Source organism: Erpetoichthys calabaricus, chromosome 13 (assembly GCF_900747795.2).
Source record: "Erpetoichthys calabaricus chromosome 13, fErpCal1.3, whole genome shotgun sequence".
NCBI classification, from domain to species: Eukaryota; Metazoa; Chordata; class Cladistia; order Polypteriformes; family Polypteridae; genus Erpetoichthys; species Erpetoichthys calabaricus.
This window is the reverse complement of record NC_041406.2, coordinates 2,298,038-2,322,576: the sequence shown is the minus strand read 5'-3', so window position 1 is coordinate 2,322,576 and position 24,539 is coordinate 2,298,038. Positions and strand designations below refer to the sequence as shown.

General features: G+C 41.5%; 1 protein-coding gene across 2 annotated transcripts in view; it reads left to right on the top strand.

Annotated features, from left to right (window-relative positions):
* The window catches only part of LOC114664072 (G2/M phase-specific E3 ubiquitin-protein ligase-like), a 266,316-nt gene extending 242,481 nt beyond the window's left edge, over positions 1 to 23,835 (top strand). The window contains exons 1-7 of one of the 2 annotated variants that reach the window (XM_051935662.1): positions 17,331 to 18,312; positions 18,645 to 18,734; positions 19,044 to 19,336; positions 19,765 to 19,988; positions 20,177 to 20,377; positions 20,756 to 20,945; positions 23,097 to 23,835. In XM_051935662.1, the coding sequence (XP_051791622.1) occupies positions 19,054 to 19,336; positions 19,765 to 19,988; positions 20,177 to 20,377; positions 20,756 to 20,945; positions 23,097 to 23,398 (1,200 nt within the window). In that variant the 5' untranslated portion in view covers positions 17,331 to 18,312; positions 18,645 to 18,734; positions 19,044 to 19,053 and the 3' untranslated portion in view covers positions 23,399 to 23,835. Of the gene's footprint in view, positions 1 to 17,330; positions 18,313 to 18,644; positions 18,735 to 19,043; positions 19,337 to 19,764; positions 19,989 to 20,176; positions 20,378 to 20,755; positions 20,946 to 23,096 lie in introns of those variants that run through there. The other variant, XM_051935661.1, reaches the window with a different exon arrangement.
* Positions 23,836 to 24,539: the final 704 nt, after the last annotated feature.

The window sequence follows — 24,539 nt, the reverse complement described above, 5'->3', positions numbered from 1 at the left end:
CTTTGAGTCAATTGTCCAATTACTTTTGAGTCCCTGAAATGAAGGGATTGTGTTATAAAAATGCTTTAGTTGCCTCCCATTTTTATTTAATCGTTTTGTTCACCCCACTGAATTAAAGCTGAAAGTCTGCACTTCAACTGTGTCTGAGTTGTTTCATTTAAAATTCATTGTGGTCATGTACAGAACCAAAATTAGAAAAAAGTGGTCTCTGTCCAAATATTTATGGACCTAACTGTAGATAGATAGATAGATAGATAGATATTAGTGACACACTATGGTCTATACACACACACCAGAATGACTAAAGAATACTAAAAAGAAAACGTCTGACTTGGCAGTCCCAGTCCCAGTGAGGCGCTATAAAGGCGTATTGCCGTTGGTATGAAGAAGCCTGCGACACCCCGTCTAGTGGGAAAGATGGCACCAGACTACACACTGGGCGTCTTGTAGTTTGGGACCGATCAGGATCAGAAACAAGAGGTGTCAGACAGGGAGGCACCGACACAGAAAGATGATATCGCAAAAACAAAAGTGGGTTTTCATTTAGAGGTGCACGGAAAACAGCATCAGGTGGGCTTTATTACACAGTCCTCACCGCCACTGACACACAAAACACAAAGAAGCAAAGTCCCAAAAATAGTGCACAGTTTCAATATTTACAGTGAGTATTGCAAGTCCCCAAATGAAAAAATACCAAAATCAAAAAATACACTGTATATCTGGGGTGGGCACTTAATTTTCCCAAGGGGCCAGATGGGAAACTGGGACTATTTTGAAGGGCCAGACTAGTAGGCTGAACTCAATTCTGCTTGACATTAATTTTCTCTCATTGTAAAAGGCAATAAATTGTATGCTTTTGATTCACTACTGAAACAATGCAGTTTGGTATTTAGTTCAAACTTGTTTTGTGAATGGTGGTGTAATGTTGTTGGTGTTTTTACTATGCCTGCTCCCCATTTTCATAATCTCGTCATAACATCTACTCCTACCAGCCCCTCCACACATCCTTCTGCTGATACCAGCATACGAAAGATATCCCCACCCATAATTACAACAGCGCAAGTGAGCAGATAGCTGAGGAGACTTTGTGCCAGCAAAGCAGCGGATCCAGATGGAGTATCGCCACGACTGCTGAAGGTCTGTGCATCAGAGCTGGGGGGTCCTCTACAGCGCATCTTCAACCTGAGCCTGGAACAGGGGAGAGTCCCGAGGCTTTGGAAAACATCTTGTATCACCCCAGTCCCAAAGGTATCACGTCCTAGTGAGCTGAATGACTTTCGGCCTGTTGCTCTGACATCACATGTGATGAAGACCATGGAGAGGCTGCTGCTTCACCACCTTAGGCCACAGGTTCAACACGCCCTTGACCCTCTGCAGTTTGCATATCAGGAGAAGGTGGGAGCGGAAGATGCCATCATCTATATGCTACATCGATCCCTCTCCCACTTGGACAGAGGCAGTGGTGCTGTAAGAATTATGTTTCTAGACTTCTCTAGCGCCTTCAACACAATCCAACCTCTGCTCCTTAGGGACAAGCTGACAGAGATGGGATAGTGAATGGTAGTTTGACTGTAGGAGTAGTACTAATCTGTACAGTATATACTAGTTTACCTTTACTGTAGAGATATCTTGTACAGCAGTAGAGAGAGTCACCTGCAACAGGCAGTAAAGTTTGTGACTATTTCCTCTAGAGGTCGCTAGCTTTCTAGTTGGAATAAGTTCTTTTGCAATTGTGGTGTCTTAAGTAACCTGAAACTATATAGATATAATAATTAAAGGCGATATCCCTCCCATAGTGATACGGCGGTATGAAATCACAAAAGAGAAAATAACTTAGCTTTCATTAATAACAATTTACGCGGCATTAAAGACGAAGGAAGCTTAATGGCAAGACAATTATCAAGGTGGGATCTCGATGTATACAGTCTGCCATTTTCATCGCTGCGCTGGAAGGGTTCTCAGGACCGGATGACGTTATCTCCTAATGGGGCGGCCGGACTCAGCACTACCTCAGGTTGTTTACCCAGAGTCTGAACTTTTAACTCGTAAGCGATGGAGGCACAGCTAAATCCTTGAGGATCAGTCTTAGACTCACTTCATTAAAAATGACTTGGCCAGCTTACAATCACAAGAGAAATGGCAAAGTAAAGGGGAGAATTTACCGTTGGAATCGCTTGTTATGATTTGGGATAGACAATTTCCCAGGGCCTTTTGGCCTGTTGGCAAAGTGGTCCGTATAATACCAGGAACTGATGGGACAGTCAGGACTGCCGAAGTGCATGTGAATGATAAATCATATATCAGACCAGTCACTCGTCTTATTCAACTTCCAGCCATTCCAAAGGAGTGATTAGTAAATGGATGGACGGTGTTTCACTATCGCCTTTTCCTATGTAACAAATTTGAATAACAAATTTGGGGGCGGCTGTTGAAAAGGCAACATATTATTTATGTGTTGTATCCCTTCAATTAGTTGTCTTCCACCTTGATTTATTAGGTATTGTGATTGGCCTGTGCTGAGTTGGAACTTGGCCAATCACAGGGCTTCACTTTGAGCCTTATAGATTACTTTGGTGGCGTCTGAGCAGTAGAGTAGGAGCTTCATTTGTTATATGTGAAAGTTTGTGTAATTATTTATAATGTAAGTGGAATTTTATTGTTTGTCCTTAAAGTATATTGTTTGTATTTAAATTTGTAATTTGGATATATATTTAGTATAGTTTCTAAAATATAGACATTTGAGGAAGCTAAAGTATAGTTGAACAGACGCTATTTGGAGTTTCACACATGTTGTTTATTATAGAATTTCATCATTATTGTTTCCTCATGTATAATATGTATATATGTTAATAATAATTACTTATTTAATTTGAGTAAATGCTTTATGGTTTAACGTTCTAGTAATTTCCGATATTGATATTATCTTGAGTGTAGTACGCCATCTACTGCATAAATAAAGTATCTGTTAATGACTAATGTTAACATTGACAAACTGAAGAGAAAGAAACTGGCATAGCTAATTTATGTTTATTATTTTATTTAGACCATATCTTCACATTTGTATAAGTTTGGAAGAAATTAATAAATAGAATTTGGACATCTTCCTCCATCCCTGACCAGATGTGTGCAGTGGTTGTAATTTAAACCCGAACCAACATAATTCTTCACTACAACCCTCTCTGATCGTCTACTTTGGTGTCTTCCTCATAAAATTCCAGCATATTAGTGAATCTCAAACTGCCCGTCTGAACCTGTGTGGACTGCTCAATAACACACCTCTTCTTCACATGTGCTGCTGAGTATGTGGGACTTTTCTCACTTCTTCACACTCTTTGCTCTTTTACTCTTTGTAGACTTTAAAAGCTCACCCTAGATCATCCTTTGGAGACTTTGCCCTGTCTGATCACAATGCACCCTAATCAAGTGAAACTCGTCGCCCCTGTTTTAGTTGACTCCCCTGTGTCTCCAACTCACTTGACACAAATTAGGATGAGAAAGCTCTGGCTGAACAGCAGCCCACCACACGGCCCACACCAAAAAGTGAAGGACGTCTGACAAGCCGACAGCAGCCCCTGTGAAGAATGAAAGCCTCCAAACAGTGCGACTCTTGTAACATTTGTGCTTGGACAAAAAGTGGCAGAGATGCAGAACGTTCAGGACCTCAAGGCACACCATGACTAAAGTCTTTAAAGGCACTGAGCACTTTCTGATCTGCTCATTCTAATTGTGCTCACCAGCTGAACTCTTTAAGTCTGACTGCTCAGCCCAGCCACCTGAGAGGAACTGAAGACTCGCCGTTGTGAAGGCCAGGAAATCAACTGTAAGTGTCCAGCACCACTGAACCCAGTGGGCCAACAACATGTGCCAGTGGGTATGCTGAGTATGGAGGGGGTGGCACTTGACACTATGTTGTGTGCATGATCTTTAGTGAGATGACATTTGAATGGCACTGTTCTGATAGAGAGTGAATGAAGCTGATCTTACAAAGTTTCGTCTTTTTGACAGTCGCAATTCTTCTCTTTCCTGGTTCAGGTAGTGAAGCTCCAGTTTTCAGTCTGCTGAACCTCAAAGTTTTTAAAAGGTAAGTTGGTGTTCCTCATGATTTGCTAATCCTTAGGAGTTTGTCTGCCTGCGTCACATCACAGACTGTGCTTCTGGACTGACATGACAGTGTGTGTGTGTGTGTGTGTGTGTCACACAAGTGCAGGGCCCACCTTCATTTGCTTGTCTCTGTCTCTCCATTTTCTCTCTGCTCTTGTCGCTGTTTTCTTGGCCTTCCTTTTCGCTGTTTCTCTCACTCCCTTCTCTTTATCTGCTCCTATTTCACTTTCTCCTGTTATTAAGGGTCAGCATTGTGTGGATAATCAGTAGTCCTTTAAATCAGAGACCAGTGAGCCCAAAAGACATGATGGAAACAGGAAAAGTGATCAAGTAAATGAAAAATAAGGGGAAATATCTGAGATGCGAATATCCGGTGCCTTTAAACCAACCTGAGGGGGCTCAAAAAGATGGCTGCTCTGCTTTGTAGGTGTGTGGCCTCCAAATACGGAGAAGACCTGGTGGGAATGTCGGGTTTGCTGTGATGGCCTCCTCCAGGTTCAGGGGGGTGTGGCGTGGGCCCCCAAAACTTCCAAATGGCTATCCTTCATTTTGAACCAGCTTTAGCTAATATCTTTATATAGAGAGAGTTGATATAAATGTGTGTCAATTTTCTAAACCCACTTTATCCACATACAATGTAAATACTACTCTTTTGTTTCCAATGACACTAAATTGCTATTTCACATGTAAAAAATGTGCAAATTCCATCGTAGAGAAGTGCATCAGTTAAATGGAGTTAACATCAAAACCTGCTATCTCAAGACTGTGCTTTGAAGTTGTCTGAAGACCTTCTGTAATACACGTGATGGCCACACATCCAGTCTATCACTGTTGCTGTTCTTTAAGTTGAAATCATTTCCATCATACTGCTCATTACATGTTTGTAAATGCCGCATTATTTGGAGCCCAAGCCAGGGCACATCATATCGTGTTCTAGCAGGTGATGGCTCCGGCTGTTCCAGCTTCCTAACCCTTCTCACTGTTTGGGTGACAGCTGAGATCCCGTCTCCTGCCATCTTCATATTCTGCCAAGTTGTACTCTGAGAACATTCAGGAAGTTTGGGGGCTCTGACTTTGCAAGGTGTTCTCTGCTGGTCTGTCTGTGACGCTCAATCCATCAGTTGTTGAAACTGTAGACACTCCATTGCATACATTTTACCTGGCTGTCCATTTAACTCGCCTGAGGGCTTCAGTTCCAAAGTCATAAGATGACAACTTCTTGTGCCTGCGTTTGTAGTCAATAGGCAGAAATGTAAAGAGTTGTTTGACACAACCATTTACTGGATTTAAACAATTTAAAGGAGTTCTTAGCTTTCATGGTTAAACATAGGAAGAAAGTTTTTTTTTACGAAATTGTGACATCAGGGCCTACCACCTCTAATGAAACCAATCCTATTATATTTTTAAATCTTCTTTACTGGAATTATCTGTGGTCTTTTATTTTGAAGTTCAGGTTTTATTTTACTGTAACTCTGACTTCCTCTTGTCATTTGGTTTGGATTTTATGGTGCTTATGCAGTACATAACAACTTGTGGATGTGTTTGCTTCTGCAGATACTGTACTGGGAAATAAAAATAAAAATGAATCGAGCTAAAGGCAGTCAAGGTAGGTCTCCAAAGTTAATCCACAGCCATCCATCTTTTCAATTGTTATTGTCTTCTTCCTGTAGCTGAAGCTGTTTGTCTCCAAATGAATGCATTCACTGGTATGTCAGTGCAGTGTAAGAGCCTGGAGATGCTGCCATTTCACAGGGACGTTCTCCAGTCCAAAGAGGAACACACCATACTGAGTGCAGGCCTAACTGACAAACAAGGCTGCATGAAGTGCAGTCGTCAGCATTGTTAGTGTGCTTTAGCTTCTAGAACTTACTAGTCTGAGCAAGGCTGAGCCCATGCAGGAGTGACACACTAACTTCTATCTTGGAGTCTTTAGAAAAATCCAATAGCGTGAGGAACTTCTAATTTGGTCAGTGAGTTGATATAAATGACATCCACTTGAACCTTCTAGCAGGATCAAAGATTCCTGTCCTGGGGCCTCATGTATAAATGGTGCATACGCACATAAATGTCGCGTACGAACGTTTCCATGTTCAAATCTCGGTGTATAAAACCTAAACTTGGCGTAAAGCCACGCACATTTCCACGGTAGCTCATACCCTGGCGTACGCAAGTTCTCCGCTCAGTTTTGCAGACTGGCGGCACCCAGCGTCAACGCAGTGCTACTGTTCCAGTGTGGTTTCCCTTTCTTTTTTAGATCCACATCCCTGACGTGGCTTTATAAATACACTGAAATTAGCCACAAATTTTTTATTAGTTTAATGCATCTGATTGTAATTAACCTGTAATAATATAATGGTCCACAGATTGGTCAAACTATTCTAAATACCATAGCTGCTTTAGCGTTGTTACTCTTACTGCACCTTCGTCTTCTTCTTCTTCTTTAAGCTGCTTCCATTAGGGGTTGCCACAGCGGGTCATCTTTTTACATATTACTCTCACTGCACCACTCAGAGTATTTATATCACTGTATCAGAGTGGGGAATCACAGATCTACAGCAGCTGATCGGAAAGAGAATTATCATTACAGTAATCCCTCCTCCATCGCGGGGGTTGCGTTCCAGAGCCACCCGCGAAATCAGAAAATCCGTGAAGTAGAAACCATATGTTTATATGGTTATTTTTATATTGTCATGCTTGGGTCACAGATTTGCGCAGAAACACAGGAGGTTGTAGAGAGACAGGAACGTTATTCAAACACTGCAAACAAACATTTGTCTCTTTTTCAAAAGTTTAAACTGTGCTCCATGACAAGACGGAGATGACAGTTCAGTCTCACATTTAAAAGAATGCAAACATATCTTCCTCTTCAAAGGAGCAAACAAATCAATAGGGCTGTTTGGCTTTTAAGTATGCGAAGCACCACGGCACAAAGCTGTTGAAGGCGGCAGCTCACACCCCCTCCGTCAGGAGCAGAGAGAGAGAGACAGAGACAGAGAAAAAAATCAATACGTGCCCTTCGTGCTTTTAAGTATGCGAAGCACCGTTCAGCATGTCGTTTCAGGAAGCAGCTGCACAAAAGATAGCAAACGTGAAGATAATCTTTCAGCATTTTTAGACGAGCTTCCGTATCGTCTAGGGGTGTGCGAACAGCCCCCCTGCTTACACCCCCCTACATCAGGCAAGAGAGAGAGAGAGAAAGTAAGTTGGGTAGCTTCTCAGCCATCTGCCAATAGCGTCCCTTGTATGAAATCAACTGGGCAAACCAACTGAGGAAGCATGTACCAGAAATTAAAAGACCCATTGTCCGCAGAAACCCGCGAAGCAGCGAAAAATCCGCGATATATATTTAAATATGCTTACATATAAAATCCGCGATGGAGTGAAGCCGCGAAAGGCGAAGCGCGATATAGCGAGGGATTACTGTATACAGTATCAAGTACACGCTGCCTCAGCGATTCGCTATTTGAACTGCTCTCATACGACAAACATTTCAGAGCCTTTCCTGTACAGACCTCGTGGTTCAGAAAGTTTCATTACAAGAACTCTAAACGCACTCCATCAGTCCATCAAGTGCTCCTTGTAGAACTGTTTGTACTTATTAGTCCGACTCCGACCCCACATCCTAATGCTAAATCATTTTCTAATTCTCGAATTCAGGGTGGTGTTTTATAAAGAACCAGTAACGGCGCACTGCTGTAACGATAACGTGCAGTGAATACACTTGACTTGAGCATTCCTAGTTTTCAGACTCTTTCTTTCTCTGTACGTTTACCATTCGTTTGCTCAGAGGTTGATATGCTTGTTGTTTCCTGAGCAGCTCTTCTTTTCTCCACCCTAGCGGCCCGCTTCTTCTCTTCTTTTGTCAGCATCTTTTCAAATTAAAACTGATTAAGTCAGTGTTTGTGTTGCAATTACTTAGTACGTTTTCTTTAATTTCTCACTTAAGCTGGCACCTAAGTCTTCAATTTGCCTCAAGAATGATTTAAGATAGGAAAAGGTAGGGGAAGTGATGGCGAAGACGGTAGGAATGACAATGGCGCCCGTACGTATGCGCTGTATGTCTGCTCTGCTGGCCACTGCCGAGAGTTGATTCTACTATAAAATAAAAATAAAAAGGAATAAGGGGCAGTACAGTTGCGCAGTGGTAGTGCTGCTGCCTCGCAGTAAGAAGACCTGGGTTCGCTTCCCGGGTCCTCCCTGCGTTGATGTTCTCCCCATGTCTGCATGGGTTTCCTCTGGGTTCTCCGGTTTCCTTTCACAGTCCAAAGACATGCAGGTTAGGTCCATTGGTGATCCTAAATTGTCCCTTGTGTGTGTGTGTGTGTGTGTCCTGTGGTGGGCTGGCGCCCTGCCCGGAATTTGTTCCTGCCTTGCGCCCTGTGCTGGCTGGGATTGGCTCCAGCAGACCCCCGTGATATTAGGATATAGCAGGTTGGACGATGACTGACTGACTGACTGACTGAAAAGAGTGGAGGTCAGTCGTCACCCTGAGAGCAGATAGTAGACGTCACGTAGTATTTGTGTACCAAATTTCGGGTCAATAGATCAAGCGGTTTGCGAGCTACAGGTGATTTAAAATCCTGGACAGACAAACGGACAGCCATGGTAGCGTATTATTTATAAAGATAATCTACTGTATGCACTTTTTTTACTTTTTTTCGCATGTTGAACTTGGCATTAAATAAGATGCTGGGTGTTGTGGAAGGTGAAATTATTACTTTATAAAAGCATGCCTGTGTATTTTCAATGTTCTCGTTTTTCATTTCAGTTCAGATACTCCGTTCTTCCTTTGGTTGCCTCTTCCAGTTTTGTCATTTTGATATTCCTGACTACGACTTTGTGGAGTCAAGCATCTTCTGGTCTTTCTCACAATAATCAGTAGACCCTCCACATGTCTCAACACCACGTCACCATCATTTTCCTATCGCTTCTTTTCTTTAAAGCCTAGTGCCACTGCCTACAGTGTATTTAAATCAATGTCCTTCTCCATATGAATGTATGCTATGCCCTCACTCACCTGCTAGCACTCGTGCACTCCGTTTGAACGCTCTGTACTGCTTTATCCATATATGCTTTTACAGTTTATAACTCACTCTCACAGGAGATGCACACTTACTCTGGACTGCTAGCTGCTATGGCACTGGTTATCTAATTATACTGCCAGCTTCTACTGCCACTCACACTGCTCCAGGGCCTGGGCAGCACTGTGCCCCGCACCAGCTTCAGAGTTTCAACAACACTCAGTTTTTATTGATTAATTCTGTGGTTAGAAAACATCAAAAAAATCCTGGTAAAAAAAATATGCTACATTAAGACGAACTCTCCAATCAAAGTAACATGCAGCAGCTTCAGCACTTTGGAGGGGTGAAGCTTTATGAAACTCCTAGACTGGCACATCTACACTTACTGTAGAAAATCTACCCACTGGTATAGCAGAGCAGAGGCTCTTATGCTGAGGTGAGGTGTTTGAAATCTGATTCTTTGATTTACTCATCAGGAGCAGAGAGCGGTTCAGGGAATCAGAGACGACCACGGGAGGTGAGTTTGGTTCTTTTAAATATCCTTGAAAATTAGATGTATGTTTTGATTGGGACTTTATGGCTGCTGATATCCTCAGGCAGGAATACAACTGATTTGAAGTTTATTTGTTGATTTTATGGCACTCCACCATCCACAAATGTGTGTAGAAGAAATTGAATCATTTTAAAAATTAATGAAAGTATTTTCTTATGCTTTGAGCACTTAATGAATTGTAGTATGCTGTTTGTTTTCCTTGATAGTCACCAGTGGTGATTCCAGCCTATCTATTTGTGTGTTCTCTTTCCTCCATTTTTCTCCATTCTTTGGTCATCAGTGAATGGCAAGCTCTGGGTTCAGGACAGCCTTGTTCTTCTTCTTCTTTCAGCTGCTCCCATTAGGGGTTGCGGTTGCCACAGCAGATCATCTTCTTCCATATCATTCTGTCCTCGTCATCTTGCTCTGCTACACCCATCACCTGCATGTCCTCTCTCACCGCATCCATAAACCGTCTCTTAAGTCTTCCTCTTTTTCTCTTTTCTGGCAGCTCTTTCCTTAACAATATATCCTTTTACCAATATACTCAGCATCTCTCCTCTGCACATGTCCAAACCAACACAATCTCACCTCTCTGACTTTGTCTCCCAACCGTCCAACTTGAGCTGATCCTCTAATGTCCTCATTTCTCATCCTGTCCATCCTCCTCACACCCAATGCAAATCTTAGCATCTTTAACTCTGCCACCTCCAGCTCTGTCTCCTGTGCCACCGTCTCCAGCCCATATAACATAGCTGGTCTCACTACCATCCTGTAGACTTTCCCTTTCACTCTTGCTGATACCTGTCTGTCACAAATCACTCCTGACAGTCTTCTCCCCCCACTCCACCCTGCCTGCACTCTCTTCTTCACCTCTCCTCCACAATCCCCATTACTCTGTACTGTTGATCCCGAGTATTTAAACTCATCCACCTTTGCCAACTCTACTCCCCTCATCCTCACCATTCCTCTGCCCTCCCTCTCATTCACACACATGTATTCTGTCTTGGTGGTCTTACTGACCTTCATTCCTCTCCTCTCTGGAGCAAACCTCCAACTCTCCAGGGTCTCCTCAGCCTGCTCCCTACTCTCGCTACAGATCACAATGTCATCAGCAAACATCATAGTCCACGGGGACTCCTGTCTAATCTTGTCTGTCAACCTGTCCATCACCATTGCAAATAAGAAAGGGCTCAGAGCCGATCCCTGATGTAATCCCACCTCCGTCACTCCTACTGCAGACCTCACCACGGTCACACTTCCCTCGTACATGTCCTGTACACCTCTTACGTACTTCTCTGCCACTCCCAACTTCCTCATACAATACTACAGCTCCTCTCTTGTCACCCTGTCATATGCTTTCTCCAGGTCCACAAAGATGCAATGCAACTCCTTCTGTTTTTCTCTCTAAACTTCTCCATCAACAACCTTAGAGCAAACATCACATCTGTGGCACTCTTTCCTGGCATGAAACCATCCTGCTGCTCACTAATCATCACCTCACTTCTTAACCGAGCTTCCACTACTCTTTCCCATAACTTCATGCTGTGGCTCATCAGTTTTATCCCCCTGTAGTTATTGCAGTCCTGCACATCCCCTTATTAAATATCGGCACCAGTACACTTTTTCTCCACTCCTCAGGCATCCTCTCACTTTCCAAGATTCCATCAAACAATCTGGTTAAAAACTCCACGCCATCTCTCCTAAACACATCCATGCTTCCACAGTTATATCATCTGGACCAATGGCTTTTCCACTTTTCATCCTCTTCATCGCTGCCCTTTCTTCCTCCTTGCTAATCCGTTGCACTTCCTGATTCACTATCTCCATATCATCCAACCTTCGCTCTTTCTCATTCTCTTCATTCATCAGCCTCTCAAAGTACTCTTTCCATCTGCTCAACACACCCTCCTCACTTGTATGTTTCCATCTTTATCCTTTATCACCTTAACCTGCTGCTCATCTTTCCCATCTCAGCCCCTCTCTGTAGCCCACCAGTCCTTTTCTCCTTCCTTAGTGTCCAACCTCTCATACAACTCATCATACACCTTTTCTTTAGCGTTCGCCATCTCTCTCTTCACATTGCGCCTTATCTCCTTGTACTCTTGTCTACTTTCTGCATCTCTCTGACTATCCCACTTCTTCTTTGCCATCCTCTTCCTCTGTATACTCTCCTGAACTTCCACATTCCACCACCAGGTTTCCTTTTCCTCCTTCCTCTGTCCAGATGTCAGGCCAAGCACCCTTCTTGCTGTCACCCTTACTACATCTGCTGTAGTTTCCCAGCTGTCTGGTGACTCTTCACTCCCACCCAGTGTCTGTCTCACCTTCTCCCTGAACTTAACCTTGCAGTCTTCCTTTTTCAACTTCCACCATTTGATCCTTGGCTCTGCCCTCCCTCTCCTCCTCTTCTTGATCTCCAACATCATCCTACAGACCACCATGTTATGCTGCTTAACTACACTTTCCCCTGCCACCACTTTGCAGTCTTTAATCTTGTTCAGATTGACTCTTCTGCATAGGATATAATCTACCTGTGTGCATCTTCCTCCACTCTTGTATGTCACCCTATGTTCTTCCCTCTTCTTAAAATACGTATTCACCCCAGCCATGTCCGTCTTTTTGGCAAAATCCACTATCCTCTGACTTTCTTCATTCCTCTCCTTGACACCATACCTACCCATCACTTCCTCATCTCCTCTATTCCCTTCACCAACATGTCCATTGAAATCCGCTCCAATCACCACTTTCTGTCCCCTGGTTACAATGTCCATCACCTCATCCAACTCACTCCAGAAATCTTCTTTCTCACCCATTGCACACCCAACTTGCGGTGCATAAGCACTAACAACATTCACCATCACACCTCCAATTTCCAGCTTCATAATCATTACTCTGTCTGACACTCTTTTCACCTCTTGACGTGCTGTTCCTTCAGAATAACTCCTACTCCATTTCTCCTCCCATCCACGCCATGATAGAACAATTTGAATCTACCTCTGATCCTCCTGGCCTTACTCCCCTTCCATTTAATCTTTTTCACACACAATATATCAACCTTCCTTCTCTCCATCATATCAGCTAAGTCTCTTCCCCTGCCAGTCATACTGCCAACATTCAAAGTTCCTACCCTCAGTTCCACTCTCTTTACCTTCCACCTCTCCTCCTGCCTCCAGACACATCTCCCCCCTCTTTTTCTCCTTCTTCGGCCAACAGTAGCCTAATTTCCACCAGCACCCTGTTGGCTAACAGTACTGGTGGCGGCCGTTGTTAACCTGAGCCTCGACCAATCCAGGAATGGAACTTTGTATCATTGTCCAAATGTCGATCTGGCAAAAATTTACACCGGATGCCCTTTGTGACGTAACCCTCCCCATTTATCCAGGCTTGGGACTGCCACAAAGAAACAATCTGGTTTGTGCATCCCCTGTGGCTCGGTTGGGTTCAGGACAGCCTAAAACTTAAAATTGTTATTTATGACATACAGCTATCTGTTTCAGAGACAAAATAACCAGGAAGTGTTAAAATCTAAAACAAGGAGCATTCACTGGTACTGCTTTGCAGCAACATCAAAACAAGAAGTCTTTGTTACTAAATTGGAGAGTCCATTTCTGATGCCATCAAACAGATTGACAGCTCAGCAAGTTGAGGGCACTTTGTGGATGGTGGCTTGGCTGTTTGACGTTTGCATGTTCTCCTTTTTTTTTGCTTGAGTTTACTACACATCCTTTCATTACTTCCATCCCATCTGGCACAGGCCACATACACACAGAATGAAAGAGTTGCGAGTCGGCCTAACCTAAAATAAAGGTTTGTTGTCACGTTTACTGTACCTTTACTGCTATATATACAGACAGAGTTCTATAAAGCAGTATTTGAGGTAAAATTGTATTGTCTCTGGTGTCTGTAAATGTTGCTAATAAAAGGGGAAACTAACGTTCATTGAACATTATTTATAAAATTCGGCAGGTTGCCATCAGGGCCTGCTGCTTTCCCAGTTTATAGTGTCTGGTAATTCTGATATTTCTGAACTGACCCCTCAACAGAGATGGCTGGATGGTCTTGAAGGCACTGGAGAAGTCAAAAATGAGAACATAAGAAATTTTACAAATGAGAAGAGATTATTCACACAAATAAAGATGCCAGCGTCAGTCCAGATGCCATTTTAAATGTGGAGCTTTGATCAGGCGCTTGTGCCGTGCTTAGGAATCTGGGATAAGACGGCCATGGGGGATGAAAGGCTTTTTTTTTTTTTTTATAAAGCCCTTGAGTTTTGTTGGTTTAACTGTTTTTTTTTTTAGTGTGTTATTTCAGATATCACAGATATAGGAAAGTGCTATTGGTTTGTTGTTATTGTTTCTTGTGAGCAGGGTTAGGTTAGTTTGGTTGTGAAGCCTTTGGGTGGTTCCCCATATCCTCCCCAACCCGAAACAGAATATGGTTAGTGTCATCCTATAGTAGTGGGCTCCGGGAAAGAAATGATAGCGGCTTTATAAGGGGTTGGACATGGGCCGCTATGGAAAATGTTTATCCGGATTTAGGATTACAGAGTTGTACATGGGCTGCTTGTGAGGAGAATGACAGTCTCCTATTAGTCAGTTCAGACTCCTGATTTTTGGAAGTTGGAGGAGCTTAAATATTTAAAACTACTTCAGAGCCTTAATTGTATAGTTAATGGTCAGGCAGGTTTTTTTTTTTTCATAGAAAGTGAAAGTTGCCTCGAAGATTAGGCCATATTTTGATTATTTTGGGGTTTTTTTTGTTTTTGTTTTTTTTTATTCTATCATTTTTTTTTTTACAACGTTTGTGGTGCAGAAGTTTATGGGTTGTTCTATTTATTTGTTTTTTCTTTGTAAAATTTTTGTGTGTGAGTATGGGCACTTTATATATTCCTGCCCCAGAACTGTACTTTCCAATGGATTGAAACAATAAACCACTGTTTTACTTTTTTCTTCCTGCCGTCATTCTTTGATTTTGACTCTGATGGTATCAACTCCCGGTCCTGGTCAGTCACAAACTACTAGCAGGTTACCTACTCCTGTAGGTGGCTTGTGACATGCAGTATATACTTTTTTTTTTTTTTTTTTTTCTGTGAAACCTGCCAGGATCTAATCAATAACATTTTAGAATAAGCATTTAAATTGAAGATGCAGATTCTCTCCCCTCTTTCTTATTCTGTTTCTTTTAATAATTCATTTATTAATTTATCAATCTACTTATTTTTACTAGTTTAAAGTTCTACTCAGCAGGCCTTGCTCTCTTTCTCATGGGTAGGGGTTGATTTATTATTGCTAAACTTAAAACTTGCTTTTATGGAATGTTATTTGATTTTAATAATATCAATAAAATGCAAAAAAAGAACAAGTAATATAACATATTTTTACCTGAATTTTTTTACTGTGTGTTAAAGTTGACGTGCCACGTGCATTTCATGATCTCTGCTGCTTATTTTATTGGTGCATTCATAGACTTAAAAAAGCAAATATCATGATCTAGAACAAACCATACTAAAATGGAATGTTTTGGGATTCTTGTTATTCCTCCTTAGTGTACTCTTTAAGTTCATATTTCTAGTGATTTATGTTGAAACTAGGGGGCTCCGCCCCCTGCTCGCTTCGCTCGCCAACCCCTGGTGTTGGGTAACCCGAAATACATTGATGTATGTATGAGATATATTGGAGTGTAAAGGTGTAGATGACGAACAAAGGGAGTAAAGAACCCATAGCATGGCACATTAGAAAGATTTATTGGAATATTTGTTTATACACAATATTTGTAGTAAAGATGGTGTGTTGTCCTTGAATGAGTTTTCCTTGGTTTGGAGTATCTATAACTTTAACTTTAATGTCAGATGAACGCCGAACTCTTGAGAAGGCTACATAAAGTTGTCCATGTCCAAATACAGGCTCAGAGAGGTATATGCCAACTCTGTCCATGGTTTGTCCTTGGGATTTGTTGATTGTCATGGCAAATGCAGGTTTAATGGGAAATTGGCGTCGTTTAAGTGTTAAAGGTAATTAATTCCAGGTCAGAACTTGTAAGGTCAGCTCTAGGAATCAAAACAGTATTGTTAGGATGTGATCCTTTAAGTACTTTTGCTCCAATAACATTGTCTGTCATGGTGTTGATGACTAAACTTGTACCGTTGCATAAACCTTGTTTAGTATTAAGGTTTCTTAATAGCATGACTATTGTCCCGATTTTAAGGTTAAGATTGTGTTGTGGTAATCCGGCTGTGTTAATAGTGTTTAAATATTCTGTATGTCCGTTAGTTGAGATGTTTCGTTTTGGAGCCATGACTCCTTTGGTTGCGTTGTTTGAGAAGCGCGTTGTAGGCGCCTGCATTCATTGTTTTTATCCAGGCGGGCTCGTTTTTGTAGCCCCGTCAGCCGAGCTCTTTCTTTTTGGAGCTGTGTCTGCTTTGCTTGCGGCATTTCAGATGCACGTTGTAGGCGCCTGCATTCATTGATTTTATCCAGGCGGGCTCGTTTTTGTGTCTCCGTCAGTTGTGATCTTTCGTTTTGAACCCGTGCCTGCTTTGCTTCCGCAGTTTCAGATATGCGTTGTAGGCATCTATGTTCATTGTATTTTTCCATGTGGGCTCGTTTTTGTAGCTCCGTTAGTCGAGCTGTTTGGTTTTGGAGCTGAGACAGTTTTGCTTCTGCGGTTTCAGACGCGCGTTGTAGGCGCCTCTGTTTATTGTTTTTATCCATGCGGGCTCGTTTTTGTAGCTCCGTTAGTTGAGCTGGATCGTTTTGGAGCCGTGACCATGACTCCATTACTTATCCGTTGTCTACCGTTAGTAATATGGATAATTGCACTTACTGTTAATATGGAGCGTTTTCTGTGGTTGTACTGTTAATAATGCATCACTGTAATGTGATTCACATATGCTATATGGTTTGGACATGTGAGGATGCCGTACATTTAATACGGAGAGTTCGTTTATTCTTATTACCCGGACCATGCTGTGTAGTGTGGACGTTTAGTTCAGAAGCACGTTGTAGGCGCCTGCGCCTTTTGTACTTTCTTGCGCCTTCCATACTATCTTTGTGGACCTTTGCGGACTCCGTAGTGTCTTCCGTTTGACTCTGGGGTGCAGTGCAGAATCCTCTTTTCTGTGTGGCTGTGTCGTTAATCGTTAGCTATGGGCGCGTTGTTGCTTCATGTCTTATTTACATTAGTTGAGCTCTTTCGTTTTTGAGCCGTGACTCCTTCGTTAGTTGAGCTCTTTCGTTTTTGAGCCAGGAGTCACGGTGGATCAGACTCGCTTGCGGTTTATGAGACGCGCACTGTAGGCGCCTGCGCACTATGTCTCCTGCGTCCATCACCGTGTACCTGCGTCTGTGCCTTCCGGTTTACCATTCTCGGTTAGTAATATGGATAGATTAATGTGAATTGATTATGGTACTCTGCTTTGTTGGGTTGGTAAAAATTAACTTTCCAAATCATATTTATGCTCTTTAATGCAGTGAACTAATGCCAGTGGGCATATATTCATACTGTGGAAATGAGTGTTTTGATGAGCAGAAAATATTTGGAGATGTGTAACCCAAATTCGTTCAATTTTATAATTCTATCTGAAGAGTTGCTTGCTTTCTTTAGGGTCCACACCGGTCTTTTCCTCCAAGAAAGGTTTCGAGATTGGCAAATGTGATCTGTTGAGCACCCAAAACTTACACAAAGGAAATTGTTTGCCAATGTGCTCAGGGTCAACAGTCTCCATTCCTCGATCCAGCAGAGCCAAACTTGCTCATTATGGCCTAATTGGGAAAATCTCCTTTTCATTGGAGTGGTGTGCAGTGCAAATGAAAGAAGATGTATCTGCTCTTTTCAGAAGTACATTTGGTTTGGCGGAAAGCCAGTTGTTTCCTTTTGAGTTCTTGAGCTCCTTTAGAGGAAGTAAGAAACTGATGAAGCCCAACGTCAGCAACAATTTCTGGTGGGGAGGAAAAGAAGTGGCATCAATATGTTCAAAAAACGTGTCTGTTCAGAATGGCGAGAATGCATTTGTCAATGCCACAGGTATGGTATCTTCAGAGTTTATAAAGCTATGCTTCTGTAAAGGAACGAAAGATTTATGGTGGTTAAAAATCCTTTTCTGTTCTGAACAGGCATAAAAATGTCACAAAGCATGTCAACAGTGGCATGTTGGGTCACATTTGAATGTTCTGTCAAATGTTTTGTTTTTTTCTTCATTTACTTTTGAGTTTTCTTAGCTAATACAAAACCAAGTAACTACATCTTTGATGTTTCTTTTCAAGTTCTTATCCCTTGTCATTTCATGGAAGTTTGTTTTGTTGTGTAGGAAGAACATGAAATACTGCCAGACAGTGACTTTGAAAGTCCAGCACCTCAGAGAAGGAGAGGTAAGAGACAAACCAAAGAATGAACGAGTGAACAGAGTGGTGGTGAGGATGGAGTGAGTGCTTGTGGCGTTGTTGTCATTCAGTTCAATGGAGCAGTGCCGTACATTCACAGATCTGATGTTAGTTGGCACATTTTTAATGCAGTGAGCCGGAGACAGAGAAGGCAGAGGAGGGAAGACCAAGAAGGACATCAGGAGGTCGAATCCAGTGGCCAGTTACACCTGGAACAAGAGAAAGTGGATGAAGGGTGTAAAAGCACTGAGAACTCTCCTCACTTGTCCGACTTGATGTAAGCTAAAGTTTGTTGTGAGCTGTAGAATTCAATCCAGTTGGGTTTGACATGGCAGGCGGTGCTTTGCTTAGTTTAGTGTTGCTGCTTCACGGCTCATGAGACGGAATTTAAATCCTCTAACCATGAGAGCAGAGTAAGCAGGTACATGAAGTGGAAGTAGGACTTGTACAGAAGTAATAAAAACTTCTCTTTATTTACTGGTCAGTCGTAGGAAACTTGACCAATAATATGGAATAGAGTACCGCTGCTTGGAACTGTTTGAATTGATGAAATTTACGAGAGTTTGTGTTCCGCCATAGCAAATCACTATATTGTGCATTTTTTTAAAGCCCCACTGGTCTAGAGGAAGATGGAGATGACGAAGAGGCCACAGGAGAAAGTCTGCTGCAGGATTCTGTGAATCCATCACAAGATTTGAGGTAGTGTGAGAGAAATGTTTAATTCTATGAAATGAAACTTCATAAAGAATCATATTTCATAATACATTACATTACAAATTACAGCAATTATAACTCTTCATGGAGTTGGGAATTAACATTGTGGTAACTGTGGCACTGAAGTCTGTAAACTATTGTGAAACAGTAACCTTTAAAGTCGTTTGATTGTCTGTAATTGAATTGCTGCTGCTACCAAGAGTTCATGTAGGAGAAAATGTGCAAAAAATCACAAAATCTAATCCTAATAAATGGAGTGTATTGTAATATATAGCATGTCTTAATGTTTTAAAGATCAGGCAAAATGATGAGCAAGGAGGAAATAACAGAACTTTTACAAGATCATAGTAAAAGGGTGATTACTCGGGGACACAGAAAAATATTCATCAGTAAATCAGATGTTTGGACTACGGCCTTCTGGCACTTTCAACGGGACAAATTTGTGAGGAACCACACTATGGTCAGCGTCTCATTTCTACGCCAATCATACAGTTCTCCCACATATTGTGATGATGACACTAAACCATCTGAAGAATTTTTTCATCTGCTTGTGAAAGCAATCTTTGAAGACAGCAGAGCCTTTGAAGGTATTTTTCCTGAGCATATAATTTGCATTTCGGTAGTTTGCATTTTGTTCTTAGGCTGCTGTAAAGTCTGCTGTGGTGTGACACTTGGAAAGCACATTAAAAAGGAGTTCAAGAAAGTGGGGTATGCTTAGTAGAGTTTTGAAAACCAAATGGCATCCAAAAATATCCAGTACAACATCTGTTTTAAGGGTGTGTCGTGTGTTATTTTGGCTGTCCTTTACGAGAACTCCTTAAAACGATAGCTTTACCCTTGTGAATTGAAGAATTTTCATATGACCATAATAAATTCGAAGAACTCAAGGAAAGTTGCTTTCTGCAGTGGACAAAACTCTTTGTGATGTGCTTATACTCTTATCATGAAGTGACATTTCAGAACCCTTTGCAGCAGTACAGTTCACATGTAAATGTTGTGTTGTACTTCTTTCCAGAGTCACCCAATGGTTTTATACCAAAACTGAACAACAGTCATATGGAAAAGGGAGTTTACCAGACCATTGGGAAGATGATGTCCACCATAATAATCCAGGGGGGTGAGCCCCCAGCACTTCTAGCACCTTGTGTGGTGGACTACATTTTGACTGGAGATGTCCTCCAAGTGAATGCTACACCTGATGATGTCTCAGCCTCTAAGTTAAGGGAAATACTGAAGAAGGTATTGTTGAGATGCAAAGGCTCACTTTATTACAATGGGGCTGATTGGCAATGATTTAAATCTTACTGTGCCTTCTTGTTTTTGTTTTGTATTAATTCAAATGTGTTTAAATATTTGCAAGACTCTCAGTGATGTAAAGCTCCAGGAGACTGTTCATCACTTTACAAAAAGCATTTTATCCTCTTTAGGTGGAAAAATCGAGCACAGAAAGAGAGCTGGAAGATGCAGTGAAGCGGTGCGACTCTTGGCGCTTTGAGGTGGAAGGTCTTCCAAACCCAGTTAATATGAATACTAAAGATACTTTTGTGAAGAAGGCAGCCCTCTTTCATGTAATCTTAAAAAGACGAGCTTGTCTTGATCAGTTAATCGATGGACTGTCATACTACGAGGTAACTCGATTCTAATGGTGGCATGTTTGTGGTGGGATGTTTCTGTGTAAGTCGATAAGACGTTTCATGTCTCTTCCCTATAAATTCATGAGACTTGTTAACGTTAAGACATCGTCTATAACAAACGCACTAAAGCAACAAATGGATTTTCTAATTTGCTGTGTCATTTCTTTGCTTCTCATGTTTTGCACTTGTATGCTTATGTTATCACATTTATTTGGATAGTTTAGAAATTATTATGCAATATAATAACAAACACAAGTAAAGGACATGTTTCTCAAGCTTTGAAAAGAACTACCTCAATCACTTTGGATTGTTGCAACTATTTTTAAGATATGTGAATATCATTTAAGGCAAATATTTTCTTTTGGTCTTCAGGTACTTACACTTTTCAGAGAAAATCCTTGCATGCGTATTTTTCTTGATTTGCCTAAAATGGAGAAGGAAATAACTGCAGATGATGTAGCAGGCGTTTTTAAACCACGGTTTTCTGCTCTGGGATGTCCCAAACGACTAAGTGAGGAGATGATAGTGATAAAATTTCAAGAATTTCTTCACTCTGTACAAGGTGAGTGTAAAGGTATTGAGGCGTCCATTGGCTGGGGTGTAAAAAAGCAAAATCCAGAAAAAACACCTGCCATTACAAATGTTCCTAAAGAGAGAAATAAATGCATGCATCAATGTGCGCTTTGCTCTATCTGTTAGTATTAAGGAATTGTTTTAATGTGCAGGAGTATTTTCTGTGGCTCTGATTGATGTGCTACTGTAAAGTTCCAGTTCTGCTGAACTGAAACACGGCGACTGACACCCAAGAAACAATTCACTCAAAACAGGAACCCGAGGAGAAGCCGTGTTCTTTGTGCAGACAGCCACCTGTTACTGATTTATCAGAAAATAATTCTCATTTGCTTAAAATAAAAATAATCTTCTGTATATTGCCATATACAGCATGATACAATTTTTTAAACTTTTGCTTAAGTATTGTTCTCATCTGAGAATTCAGATAAAGTTAGATTTTTGCGTATGGTAAGAGTGTTCAGCACAACACTGTAAATCTTTCGTTTTTGACAGTTGGTTAGTAAATGTATTTTTAGAATATGTTAGATTCTAGAAGATGAATTATGTTTGGTTGGATTTTGAAAAACAAAAGCAGCCTTTCCTTGTCCACAGCACAACATGAACTATTTACATTAAAACAATGATGATGACGTTGTCCTTCTCAGATCAAAAGACAAAAGAACAGATAGCCTTGCTGCACAAGCGAGAAGACAGAAAGTGAGCACAAGACCAGGTCATTGGCCATTTTATAATGTTCCCTGTATCAACCATCAGGCGGCAAGACATATTAAGTGGTGAGCTTGCGACCCTGCAGTTGCACAGGCAGCCAAACCCTACCTGCGTTTACAGAGCAGCAAGGAGGTTAAAAATCTCACATATACAAGTTGTGACAATAGATGGCGCTATACCAACACTTAACCCGACACAGACGGACGCAGCACAAGCTTTTATATTCCTTTTTCTTCACAAACCCACAACACTTTCTTTCTTTCTTTCTTTCTTTCTTTCTTTCTTTCTTTCTTTCTTTCTTTCTTTCTTTCTTTCTACACTCCTCCTCAACAAGCGTTGTCTCCCAACTCTGGCTCACCGTGTAGTGGCTGCTGGCTCCTTTTATAAGGCACCCAGATGTGCTCCAGGTGCTCGTTGACCTAATTCTGGCCACACCCGGAAGTGCTGCTCTCCAAGGCTCAGTAGCAGCTGCAGCACCCCTGGTGGCCCCCCTGGATCCCAAAAGGGGCTGTATGCAACTCCATCTCCCACGAGGCACCACTGCAACTTATTGGGGCTGCCATCTACTTTTTCTGGCCACGCTTACTCCCCCGGTCCCCGGCCGGACAAGGACCCTGGTCGTCTTTGACAAAGTAATAAAACAAACAACGACCTTATAAATAGTTTCTTATTTTACTGATAAAAATCATGTAGTGGTCTCTGCATCTCACCTTTTTTGGACAGTTACATTAATGGGAGTTCATTTTTCACCATTAACTCTTTGATAGCTGAATATTTTTTCCAAAAAACAATGGCTTCACTCAGAAATCAACATAAAACATCTGTTGCTGCATGCTGTGGCTGCCAGTTTGCCAAGAATGTGCGGCAGGCTTGCTGCCAGGCCGTCTTTGTGTGGCTGGGACAGCAGCAGTGGTCATGGTCGCAGTGCATTACAATTTGGTTTCTACCTCTTATCATTGTTATGTGACAGTCCTCCCTGACAAATATTGTCAGTACCACGACTAGCTGGGGACCGATCAGCTGAAACTGAAACCTCACATTCATTTTCAATCAATTGTATCAAAAACTGAGTCTGACAAGTCATAGTCCAGTTCAGAGATAATAGGCAAAACATCGTCCACAGAGTATTTTGCGTTACGCATTCACTTTGCTCTCTTGCCAGATGTCAGTGCCATTTTTGCCATTGTTTGCGCCTTGCTACTCATGAGAGCGAAGGTCCAACTCAAACATAATGGTTGGCTTTGTCACAGTTTACAGTTGATTACCATCATCAACTCCTCCTTTTGACAAAAGTCAACATTAGCCCTGAAAGAGTTAAATTATGACCAGTTTTTGACAGTATTGATTGAAGTATTTCTATTCACGTAGACCGCATTTTAGGAAGTCTTCACTTGACATGTTTTAAGAAATTTTTTTTGGGTTTGTTTTTAAGATAAAGAACTTGAGGAGAAACTTAGCAGCAGGACACTGACCAAAGAAGAGAAGACATTCTTGGGAACATTGCGCCCTGTCCACATTCTTCAGTTCGCGACAGGGAAAGGCAAAATTCCAGCTTTTGGGTTCATTCCACATCCTGAAATTATATTTCTTGATGATGAAACAACAGGCCATCCAAAAGCAAACACCAGTAGAAATGAGCTTCAGATTTGTGTCAATTGCAGAACCTTATCAGATTCTGATGAATTTGATTATTTCTTTGTTGAAGCTTTGATGAATAGTCCAGTGTGCAGTTAAGGTCACTGTATAGATAGATGAAATACAGAAATGCGTGTTGATTCAGCCATCTGTGTTCTCTTTTCCTCAAACAATAGCAAACAAAATTAAGGTTGTGCAAAAATTGAACAATTCAGAGTTGCTTTTTGTAAAATTTTGACAGCATTTGATTACAGGTATTCTTCTCAAAATTCAACTGCAATTTTTATTTTTTTCGCTAGTGCATGTAACATGAAACAAAAGGCATCCATAAAGAGTGTAACTGTGCCTATGAAAAATTAGTTGGCTACGTTTTTTTCCCTTGTAAGTCCTAATTATTTGTCAGTAATCTTGTTACACGTAGCCTCTTGAACTCTCTGAGGCTACGTTTTTCATTGTTATGACCATTTTCAAGAGGATCAACTGTCTAGGAATGTTCATGTAAATCCCACCTGCTCAATGGGCAAAATAAATGATTGTCCTGGTTAAAATTTGACTCTTAAGTGGTCTGTTCTTTCTTCTTCAAAGGCTGCTTCTGGATAGTGAAGACACAGTAGATGATGTTTATCAGGTGTAAAAAGCTGCAGCATTCTTCCGTTTGCTTCTGAAAGAATGGAGTGATTGTTACATGTGATTCTAAATGCGTCTAATGTCTGATTAATTCTAGAAATGTAAACATAATGAAGGCAAAATAGATGTGTCTCATTTTCTAAATCTAGGAATGCATTGAAAATCCAGCTGTAGACACACGAGTGCAGCTTTAGTTCGTCTCGGTTAAACCTTTCAATTCGTTATTTACGTGCCACACTCCTGACTGCACCAAGGAGTCTGCTCAGTTTTCTTGCATATCCTCCCATTTTTGGATGTTCTTGCCTCCACTAAACAAATCTTTAACAGTTTCAGCCTGATTATTGTTGGTATAGTTTATAAGCATCAACATTCTGCTGTATCCACCTATTGCTCCGTGAACTGGCTTCACTTGTCCTACTCGTGGATGTTCTGCCTTGACCTCAGACGCTGTACAATCCAGTTCTTCATCACTAAGGAGTGTAAATTGTGTTGTTCATGTTGAACTTCCTCATCTTCTACAGTGTTGGTCTTGGAGTGTGCAAAATAGATGCTAACCTACATGAAGAGAAGAAGCTGCCAGCTGAACTGCAACTGCCGTCTGTTAGCAAAAGCT